This window comes from Thermobia domestica, chromosome 1 (assembly GCF_964235325.1).
Source record: "Thermobia domestica chromosome 1, izTheDome1.hap1.1, whole genome shotgun sequence".
Lineage (NCBI taxonomy): Eukaryota > Metazoa > Arthropoda > Insecta > Zygentoma > Lepismatidae > Thermobia > Thermobia domestica.
Genome location: NC_137454.1, coordinates 164846406 through 164858886, shown reverse-complemented (window position 1 = coordinate 164858886; position 12481 = coordinate 164846406). Strand labels below are relative to the sequence as shown.

At 35.5% G+C, this 12481-nt stretch overlaps 1 protein-coding gene across 5 annotated transcripts in view; it reads right to left on the bottom strand.

Moving 5' to 3' along the window:
• The window catches only part of LOC145690662 (protein SERAC1), a 95997-nt gene that overhangs the window by 36484 nt on the left and 47032 nt on the right, over positions 1 to 12481 (bottom strand). For all 5 annotated transcript variants that reach the window (XM_081765810.1, XM_081765792.1, XM_081765800.1 and 2 more), the window contains one exon: positions 5265 to 5366. In XM_081765810.1, coding sequence (XP_081621936.1) covers positions 5265 to 5366 — 102 coding nt within the window. The remainder of the gene's footprint in view (positions 1 to 5264; positions 5367 to 12481) is intronic.

Sequence of the window (12481 nt, the reverse complement as noted above, 5' to 3'; positions counted from 1 at the left end):
CAATGGCGGAGAAATCCCGGGCCTTAACTCTTCTGGGGAGGAGGATTCGGTAATCGCTGTATCCAGAGATCTTGGAATGTCAAGAGAGACTATTTATTAGCTAAAGCGTTCAGTTGCGTCATTGGCTCCTGGAACTGTACCACGTAGGAAGTCCGGCTCCGGTGCACCTAGGAAGACTTCACCAAGGACTGATAAACTTCTAAAGCGTAAAGTAATGTCAAATCCTTCCATAACCGCTGTAGAATTGTAAAACAAGTACACTGTGCTCCTGCAGAACGTCGCAACTAGAACAGTTCGTCACCGTTTGCAAAAGGATCTAGGCTTGCCAAGTCGCCGTGCTGCGAAGAAGCCCCTGCTCACAGCAGCAGTGAAGAGAAAAAGGCTCGACTTCTGTAAAAAATATCAAGATTGGACATCTGAAGAGTGGAAGAAAATGATGTTTCGTGATGAGAGCGGTTTTAGGTTGATTCGGGATGGATCCAAGATGGTGCGCCGTCCGAGTACTGTTTCACGATATGATCCAAAATTTACACTTAAGACCGTTGAATACCCTGACAGGTGATGGTGTGGGGTGCATTCAATGATAACAAGGGCAGGGGTGGTTTGTACTTTCTTCCCATGAATGAAACAATGAAAGCAAGCAATTATATTAATGTTTTGGAAGAACATTTACTTCCTTTTTGGAACATTCATGAATGTGATTATTTTATGCATGATAGAACCCCGGCACATATATCCAAGGCCGTGCAAAAGTTTCTAAGTGACCATAATATTACTCTGTTAGAGTGGCCAGGTAATTCTCCTGACCTTAATCCAATCGAAAACGCCTGGAACGTCATAAAAACAAGGTTCAAGAGACACGACCGACCAACACCAAGGATCTAAAGGAAATGATCAAAACACTATGGGTATCCAAGGACTCTACATTCTTCGCCAGCCTGGCTGAATTAATGCCTAAACGATTGCAGATAGTGATAAAATGTAAAGGCGATATGACAAAATACTAATTGTAATGTTTTAGCCACAATAAAATACTTCAATATTATGAATTTGTAATGATTTCTTATTTGTTTCACAATGTAAAGATTTTTTTTTTTTTTTTTTGCCGGCACTGTACATCTGAAAAAAATATCACACAGAAGAATCAATATATATATATATATTACCAACGTTATGAGCAATGCAATACTGAATTTAATACCACGGCACTCAGTATTATTAGGTATGCAAACAGTTGTCGGATAATACGTGGTAATACTACACGCGCTTCCCACACTTTTCATTTCGATGAATTCTTCTTGTACTTTGCAGGTTGTGGTCACTACAGCTAAACCAGGACGTTAATAACAGCAAGTCAAATGAAGGAACCTCAAAACAGTATTATACGAGTATGTATGCATTACGAGCTTAAACTAAGAACAAATATTAGTGAAACAGGAAGAAAATACGCATTCGCTAGGGATGTTGTAAATGAGAGAAAAATACAAAGGCGGTGTAACAAATTTAATAATAGCTCTAGATTAACCTTTCCAAACTACTCCGAGGGACTCCGCGAATGATTCTCAGAGGCTCGGTTCGCGGTAGTTACGAACATGACAATAATTGTTAGCTGCTAACTAAACTAAAATGACGAAAATTAAATTGCTGCTTCCATCTAGAGTGAAAAACGAGATTATTTCCATCAAGCGAAATATATTTTCTGTGTTATCAGATTGGGTTCTTCTCGCTAGCTTGCTAGATGGAAGCAGTAGCATTATATCTATTAGTCACTAAAATTACCTCGATCTTTCTTGCTTGCAAAGGACAACTCTCAATGATTCCAGAAATCTCTTTTATATTTTAGATACCGGGCAGGCAGAGTTTATTAGTGAATTTCTTCAGTTAAAAGTTCGTGATACGTAAAAACTTGTAAAAATTGTATCTAATTTGATTTATTTTTGTTGTAAAATTTATTTGCGGCTAAACTGTCGTTGAAATGAAACTGTGAAAATGAAACGGGCTTCGTTCAGCCATCAAACAGCGCCCAGTTAAAGGAGAATAACAATAACTGTAATATCACTTTCGAAGAAGATAATGCAAATTCCTTGAGCTTGAGTTCGGAATATGTTGCACATCATCCTGTTTCAGCGTTCATGGTGCCTAGTGAAGAGGTAACAAACAGAAGTATTGTGATTCATATTTAGACATAGGATTCACTAAGTTTTCTTATAGATATTCACAGAGTGCAATGTCATGAAATTTTGTCCACTAGCTCTACGTTCTCTGCTAATCTGAGACCCCATTTCGAAACTCATTCTGACTTCACAAATAAAACTGCAAACTATTACGAACGAAAACGTGACGAACTTCTTCTAGATCAGATAAAACTTTGTATATCACGTAAAGATAAATAAGAAAGCATTGAAAGCATCGTACATGGTTAATTATGATCTGGTTCTTGTTGGTAAATCTCACACCCTTGCTGAAACTTTTACGAAATCACTTATCAGTGAAATTAGTAAAGTGCATGTTGGATGATAAAACTGCGAACTAGAACTCCAGTGTGCTCTTAGCAAATAACACTGTGCGTAATCGAATCTAGGATCGATTAAACGATGTTTAAAATACCCAAATTTCCCGTATCAATCAAATGAAATTTGTGCTACAACTTGATGAATTCACGGATGTTGTAGGATTATGTGTGCTAATGACGTTTGTGTGACATGAATTTGCTGGTTTTCTTTATGACAGTATTCTGTTTTGCATGTCATTTTCATCTTCTACAAGCGGTAGTGAAATTTTTCCCTGCTTGATGTCTTCTTCAGTGACAACTCGATACCGCGGAAAAATTGCATTGACGTGTACACAGATGGTGTAAAGGGCATGGTAGGTCATGTTGCTGGCATTGTTACAAGAAATAAGAAAATAATAAATTGCACAAGATTATATGCTACACCAACGCGCCCTCATAACGAAAAGAAACCCAGAGGTATTACAGGAGGTACTAAAGAACGACATCAAAATTATTAACTTTGTTAAGGCACGACCTTTGTAGGTTCTTACACACAGAAATACGATGGTTGTCACGAGGTAAAGCGTTGTCCCGTTTCCTTGAACTTCCAACGGAAATTTCTTCACTACTGAATGACCAACACAGTTGGCTAGCACATTATTTAAATAATGAGGAATGTTGAGCAATGTTACTTGGCAGATTTTCTTTTTTCCACAATGAACAACGAACTCAGAACATCCATACAAGGGAAAGGAAAGTCAATATTCGATGCTAATGACAAAATTGTCGCACCGAAGAAAAACATAGCATTCTATCTAGGAAGCGTTAAGAATAAGGATCTGACAAGTTTCACATAAGCTTCAATAAAGTAACATAATTAATCAATCACTTCCACGGGTCGCTCAGGAATCGAAACTCGACAGAATTCGGAGTGGATTTAAGTCTATTTTCACAGACGTCAAAACCAACAGCCCTGTCAGGCATCATTTAGAAGGAAACCATTTCGAATTTGGGGCTCAGTTACGGGAGGATTTTTCAGATTTCAGATTTCAAAAGCTGAAAATTGCTCTTACTACCTTTTGGTACTACGTACCTCTGTGAAACGATGTTAAGTACACGGCTATAAAAACTAAATATCGTGCTCACTTGGACGCAGAAGACGATATGCGTCTTCAAATGACCTGTGTAACACCGGACCTTAACGAACTCTGCTAATAGAAGGAGCTACTTTGTTTACATGTACACCCGACATTAATGTGACGTTTTTCAAATATCTTAGCAAATTAATTGTTATATCATTTGGTAGATTTCAGTAACAAATAATATTGTCTACAGTTCTTTTTTTTAAATACTGTTTATAATAAATAAATGAATAAACAATACATTTCTATTTTATTTATAATAGACACGATAGATTTTTAAAAAAAGTTCAGAACATACACACATAGAGCAAAACAGTATTGGAATTTACAAGCTTTTACTTTAGAAAGAGCTCCATGGCTGAAAAAGTTTGGGAAATACCGCTCTACGTTGCAACTCGCACGGGACCCCCCCATAAACCACACACAAAGGTAAACTCAAGGCAGTTATTGAGCGTGATAATGGTCAAACATGTAAGGCACGGAGAGAATAATTCAATTATAGTGCGGAAACCATCTCCAAAAGTTCCATCTGCCTGTGAATACCTAGGTAACATAAAGTGGAACACAGATTGACTGCTGCTCAAAAAGTGACATGAGTAAATATCTGTTTCGAGTGTTTCGTTACAGAAATGGTGTTTCTGGACAAAGTGCTGACGTACCATAAGCAGTAAGTTCTTTACCATTCTGTATGACTCGTTGCTTGCACCATCGTTCTCCATTGTTGGTTGACACTACATGATCCCTCTCCAAAACAACTAGTCTCCATTGTGTGTTTGGTGGTGGACTGATCAAGGTACCATGCACAGCAAAAACACCAGACACCTGCCAACACGATCAATGCAACTGTGCAATCGCAGCGATTGGAAGGCATGCATGATAATTTTAAAACCGTGGAACCAATGTTTGTGAATCACAAAGCTATAATTCTTCTAAGAACAACACGAAAGAATATATTGCTATCACCCATAACATCATTTTTGACTTAGTTGGGAAACGCTAATAAACTCGACTTCCCACGCACTGAGCGATTGCTTTGATTCACATTCTGCTACCATTATGGGATCCATAGTCTGCCTGAGTGTTGAATACAAGTTTACTAATTAGTACTATTTCTTATTTTGGCATATTATGGACTGGGAGAAGTTTATCGTTAATGCACGAAGAGCACCACGAACAACGTGAGAGTATAAATGTACTATTTATTACACCATATTCTCCCAGTGTGTATTTATTTACTAGTAAGAACAGAGATTTTTACTAGTAAATAAATACAAACTAAACACTAGTCTCTCTCTTCCAGAAGCTTTATCATACACCGGAGGTATACTATCTTATTTTTCGACAGAACTGCGAAAAAATGTAAGTATATATGATCATTTTTGTACGTTTGATGCTTTCCTTGTAAGCATAGGTATCAAAATACATTAATAATTTGTGGGTATATATAATTATAAAAAAAAGTTCAAGGTTTTCTGCATATGACTGTATATGCCACCTATATCTGATTCATGACAAAAAATGAACACTGTTATTGTACATAGCTGATAATGCATATTCCTTCTTTTTCCATTTAATTCACTGCTTCAATCGGATTTTTAATCAAACTGAATGTATTCACCAAATATAAATACCTTGACGTCTTCAAATGCTTCCGATACAAAGTTCTGGATATAGGAATGAACTTCTTCATTATTCAGAGATAAAAGTAAAGTTCGATACCGATCATACAAGTCCTGAAAAACAAATACATTTCAAAAACAAGAAGATAATACATATATTAAAAATAAGAAAATCAAAAGAAACACTGACCAAAGCTTAAAACTTTACTTTATTTTAAATTATAGTATATAGAAAGTAAAGTTTTAAGCTTTGGTCAGTGTTTCTTTTGTTAAAACAATTAATCCAAAGCCATGAATAGTCTTACTAAAGAAAATCAAATACAACTTTTTATATTAAGTACCATCTACTACGAAACTTATAAAATACTTGAGATCATGAATTTGAAGTATTATTATTTACTATCTAACACGTATTAAATGATATTACTTTTTCACTTATTTATAATACAGACGAAAATACATAAGTATAATGTATATTAGTGTAATCTAACTACTACAAAGAAGGTATCTATTTTGTAGACAATTATTTAAATTTAAAAGTGTTTTTATTAATCATGACCCAAATATTTCGGAAACTGCCCCTGGCCTACATACTAAACGTACCATCCCAGCATTTGGTTGCTGAGATTAACGAAGAATCTTAGAGAATATTTTTTCAATGATAGAGGCGAAAAAGTAAGCCATTTACCTGCGCCCACTCAGTTGATCTTTGAATGGAGTGATTTAATAAAGGAACTACTTTGTTAACGAGTCAAAACTCAATATCAGAACACTGTCTCTACGACAATAATCTGGTAATGTATAGTTCCATCTTCATAGGAGGGTACGGTCGTTCAGCGATAGGGTGATTACCTCTGATGCGAGGAGTCCCTAGTACTATCCCGGATTATGTAAGTTTGTGGTGGATAACATTATGTCCCTAAGTTTTCTTGGGGTTCTACCGTTTCCTTACACTCTCATTCCACCAATTATTTCAGAGTTATTCACTTTCACTATTGTTTCGTCTCCTTTCGCCTAAAGAACATAACTTCTTCTTCTAAGCCTTTTTATCAGTTAGCTGAGTGGGGTCGGTTTTTCGGATACTTCTCCTCCACTTGTTTCAATCTTGTGCCTAAAGGACACAACTACGGAAGGTAAAACTGTACGATTTCATTTTTGTTTTTCTTTGCACTCTTCTGTTATATTCGTCAGTGTTGCGATATTTAAATACATTAATTGTAAGTAATTCCTCTTAAGCCTTGAAATATGTAATATTTTATAACAATGATTAGGACTTTATCATGTTGGGTGTTCCGTGATGTTAAAGATAACATTACTGAATTAAAGCGAGTAAACGGAGCAACAACTGCTGGACGATCACTCATGGGACAAATATACCAAGGTAAAGTGTAGGTGTAATAAAAAATAATAATTAAACTTTTATCGAAGCCTGATACAATGCAAAGAACTTTTCTTCTGTTGTAATAATCAAGCTTTTCTTATGTTCGTTTATGTTCCGTTAGATAGTCATTGACGCTGCCCCTAAGTCGCCATAATGCAATCAGTCATGTTATAGGTTTAGATTAGTACGTCGCAATTGATTTGAAGCGGGAACTATATCAATAAAAAATATTCCAATAAGTAGTATCTTTAAAGTACTAAATAATTGTGAGCAGATATTTTGAAAAAGTAAACGAGTCCAGGCGGAAGTGCTTAGCACAATGTAGCGAAAATTCCTCTTTTGTCATTTATAATATACTAGCCGAAATGAGGGTTTTTCGCGTGGGAAGAGTAAGTATATTGATCGAGTACCTTCATAAAAAGGAACCTTTCCCAAGGAAAAAGCAAAATCATGCAATAAACATTGGAGGAACTTGCTCGTTTGTAGCCCACTGTGAAAAATTTGACTCAAGAAAGAAAGATCAACTACCGAAGAAGAATTTCATAGGATGCACCCATAACCAGGGTTACCAAATTTCATTAAGTAAAGAGAACATTTGAGAAAAACATTTATTTACACAATGTGAACCAGCATAAATACTCTTTTACCTCTTAGAAGACATTTTCTTCATTGCTTCATACAATTTTAAATATATTTTAAACAACAGGCGTCAATTTCTGTTATACACGTATCCACTGACGTTATTGACGAGATAATTATAGCTGTCTCTTTCCTATGCAGTATTAGCAGAAGAGCGTCCTCCGAACTACGTTTGACTATTATACACTTCCTTTGTGATTGACAGGTACAAATATTTTCAAGAATAGAAATGGGACTATTTATTTTAACTTTCCATTTTTCTCGAATCGTTTGAAAACGTGGATAATTTCACTATGAGAGAAAATATGCCAGATACTTATTTTACTCTTAAAAAAAGAGGACATATCCGGTTAAAAGAAGACTTTCGGTAACCTTATCGTTTTAGTTGTTTTATGTTTTAATTGTTTTAATATTATTCCAATTTATACCAATGAACTTACAATTTGTTTTCTAGTTATAACAGTGTTTGCAAGCATTAGGTGACACGTGTATAAATTCTGCGCCTGAATACGAAAGAGAGAAAGCAAGTTAATATAAAATAACATATACAATTTATTATTATTATTATTATTATTATTATTATTATTATTATTATTATTATTATTATTATTATTATTATTATTATTATTATTATTATTATGTATAAAGTTTGAGTCTCTTAGTAAAACGTCAATTTTGAAGAAATTTAATATATTCTGCGGTTTTATTATTGAAAGATGAAATATAATCCGAACAAAGTAATAAATATAAGTTATCTGGGAAGCTGATTGGTTTCGTGAGTACCACAACTGGAATTATAGCTACGCAGCAACACCAACGTAATTTGCAATTTCCATATTAGATTTACAGTTATTTGAAGGGGAGCCATTACAAAATGATGTCTAGCTAAATAATTTAATCTTGCCCAGGAGGCTAAGTCTTTACCATAACCTTTCCCTCAAATGAAATTATCCTAAAATTAATGGAATAATACAATTGAAATCCTCGACTTCAGGTCTAATGTCTAAATCAGCAGTTATTTGACATAATGCATGTATCCATCCAACATCGCATTCAGTATCCCAGGACTTAATACAGCAACTTAACGTAGATATAAACAATCAATTAGTAATATGATATATGTTTATTATTACATTTAGAACGCCATGGAACTAAAAATAAATGTATTTTAAATAAGAAAACATCAGGACAGAACCATATCGGGTTTATAACATGTATCTTCGTCTTATCATCTATACTATAAGTAAAATAATTGCTATCTAAAATAAAATAAAATACGACGATATTAACAATAAATAAAGAAATAAGGAATTGATGAGGTGCTATGGAATGCTAAGTAAAATGGGTTATATATACATGAGTAATTATGGAAAAATATATAAATCAAATAAATACAAGATAGCTACTGCAGTGATAATAGATAAATAAATAATAATTAAATAATTTGATGAGACGATGAAGATTGTAGTTCCACACCTTAAGCTATGTCAGCGCCTATGGTTATGATAAATTTTAGTTCAACTGAATTACTAAATTCTCTACCTAAAAAATCAGTTTAAGTTGTTTGTATGGGAAGTCTGTTTACCCGGATATATCAATTTTCCGGGATATATGAATTTTTAAAAAATATTTACTTTGTTCTTCCTTACATAATCTACTATGATTGCATTTTTTTGTATCTATCTCTCAAAGTCTTTTACGTAATATATGTATCAACCTTGATTTTCGCAACATTTTTTGTATCATGTCTGTTAATATGTTTTGTTTCAGCAATAATTTCGGAATCTAGATTATAGTATGTTTATTTATTATTAGGTTCACAGCACATTTTGAAATAATAAAAATCATATTGTGAAGTTCTGGATATTTCTAATTTATTAACATGTAGTCTGATAAAACTTTTGTATAAGTTCTGTTCATTTGATTTGCGGTATTTTACTAAATTCTGATGAGTCGTACACGCTATCTAAAGTTTAAATCTTAATTGTTCGCCATCATACAGACTAAAATAGATTTCTTTTCCGGAGAGTAGTCCAGTGGCGATATATGGGTCATGTTTGATGTTTCTGGTACCAGCAATTCAGGACAGAGAACGTCGAACAGAAAATCACCGTTGCAAAAAAAATGTTTATTTAGTTCCCACTTCCAGTCTGATGTAATGTCACACATATGTCCACGGTAATAATGTTTTGGGGGCTGCAGACAAGCACGTCGGAGCCAGCGCGTGCGTGACCGGCTTTACGGACAGTGAGCTAGGACAAAATGGCTTACCATACAAACTACACGTGTCATCAATTGGCACCATCTTGTAATAATATCTAGAAGACCCACACGTCCTGCGCAAGCGCACGACACTGAATTTAAAACGTCCTCGGATCTAAGACGCACCCCGATTTCGCTGGGTTAAATTAAGGAAAAATAGTAATACAGTATGTTCCGTTTTTACTATTACTAAAGCACTCTTTGATATTGGTCATTTTCGGTGATTTTTACATATCCCTCTCCCCTCCCCATGTTGCGGGCCACGGCGTGATAAAAATTATCCCAGGCCCGAATGTCATGTATGTTGAAAATTTGATCAAGATCGGTTGGGTGGTTCAAGAGTTAAGTTTTATTTATTTTTATATATTAATCTCCCCTCCCCCTCCCCTAGGTTCTACCGTCAAAGTGAAATTAAAAAAAAAAAAAAAAAAACTTTCCAGGCTCGAACGTCATCTAAGTTGAAAATTTGATCGAGATCGGTCAGGTGGTTCAAGAGTTATGAAGTTTTATATCTATATCTATATCTAAAAAATGATAAAACATAGAAGAAATGTTTGAAGTAAACGTTATATATTGCTAAGGGGGAAAACCATTTCCGCCAAAAGTACCCCTCCCCACCCCTCGGAAATGTGGGTAACGGGGGGTAACTTTGAAATGTCAAATGGGAACATGGGGCGAGTAATACCTCGTTCGAAAGGTCTTGGAAAACTAAGTAACGCTGTACCAAAATTTGTTTCATATGGAGCACCAGTTTCAAAATGGCCGCCATGATATAGTTTGGAAACTCAGTAGCCGTAGTATGAAAACCATGGGAGGTAAATGAATGGAACAAAATTGAAATACGTAAATATCATAGGGCATATCGAATAGTGTGGTCTCTGTGATCCCAGTGGCCTCCCTGAAGGGGTCTTGGGGGCTAACTTCAAGATTTCAAATAGTAACATGAGTCGAGTGGTACCTCGTTCGATAAATCTTGCAAAATCAAACATCTTGCAGGAGAAAACGATTGAGGTGAAATGGCAGTGTTCTCAAAAGGCCGCCGAAACATAGTATCAGTGTCAGAGAAAAGGTTTAGTATCCGTAGTATGAAAGCGATTGGAGATAAATCAACAGAAGAAAAACGAGTAGGTAACTGACGTAAGGCACATCGAGAGGTGTTGTCGGGGTGACTCCACTGAAAGGTATCCGGGGCCAACTTGAAAATTTCAAATAGCAACTTGAAGCGAGTAACATCATGTTACATAGACAAATGAATATTAAACAGCTTCTGTAAGAATATTTTCGACATGAGACACCGTTTTCAAAATGATCGCCAAGACATGGTGAATGTGTCTAAGAAAACGTCTAGTGCCCATAGTATGAATACGGGTAGAGATAAATGAAAATAACGAAAATTAAATAGGAAAACCACGGAGGCGCTCCAAGGCTCGAGAATGATACAACAGAGATAAAAATGTTAGAGTAAAATTGCCATAATGTATAGAGAGATATCCAAGTCCTGCAAAATAATCTTTTCCTGTGCTCTGTATGTGAGCGGGGTGGAAAGTAACAGTGAAAGTTCAAATGAGAACTCTACTTTAATTCGCAAATTAAGGCTACCTTACAAATAGGTATGGTATGGTTGAAACATTTGTTTGTAAGGATGACGCTGTAGTGACTATAAAAAGGTGAAATTTTATTTGAATAGTAACGCATATCTGTATGGCTAAGTATGATTTGATGCGAAAACAGAAGGAACGTTATACGAAAGAAGTTGTCGAATAATGCTGTTGCTGGAACTTACAAACGTGTGAATTTGCTAATCTCCGTCGCCACAGAAAATTTTATGCAATGCGTGCTGGTTATTCGGAAAGCATTTCGGGGATATACGTACACACTGTTTCGTCCCTCAAGCTCACAATATGACATGTGTGCTAATATTTAATCAAAATGTAACTGTGGCCAAGGGCGCCCATGTTGTGGTTTCCAAGGGAGGCAAGAAAAAGCGACATTTCAAATATAGTTTCAAATTTTGCTGTAGCTATTCTAAAAATTCTATTGCGTTTTCGATATTCCGAAGCACAATTTCCTCTAGGGGGGCGAGCCCCCCTTGCCCCCCTTATGGGCGCCCTTGACTGTGGCAATCCGCATTAACTGAGTGCACTAATTCTCTATCCCTGAAGTCTGCCTTCCAAACAGCATTGGGTAGGTCAAGCGTACGCCCGAACCGTTGTCCGGTCGGACATTGAAATTTTGAAGTTAGCTCACAAGATCCCTTCAGGAAAGACGCTGGGATCGCAGGGGTCACATCATTCGATATGCCCTATGATATTTACGTATTTCAATTTTGTTCCATTCATCTACCTACCATGGTTTTCATACTACGGCTACTGGAGTTTCCGAACTATATCATGGCGGCCATTTTGCAACTGGTGCTCCATATGAAACAAATTTTGGTACAGCGTTACTTAGTTTTCCAAGACCTTTCGAACGAGGTATTACTCGACCCATGTTCCCATTTGACATTTCAAAGTTACCCCCCGTTAACCCCCATTTCCGGGGGGTGGGGAGGGGTACTTTTGGCGGAAATGGTTTTCCCCCTTAGCAATATATAACGTGTACTTCAAACATTTCTTCTATGTTTTATCATTTTTTAGATATTTCCGTGGATTAATTAAAATGGCCCACCCTGTATATATATATATATATATATATATATATATATATATATATATATATATATATATATATATATATATATATATATATATATATATATATCCCATCCCCTCCTCCTACCCTAAGTTCTACCGTCAAAGGGATATAATAAAAACCACCCCACGTCCGAACCTCATCTATGTTGATAATTTGATTAAGCTCGGTTCGGTGGTTTAAGCGTGATGAAGTCACAAAGACAGTCACTTTTATTTTTATTAATATTTTTATTTATTTATTTATTTATTTTTTT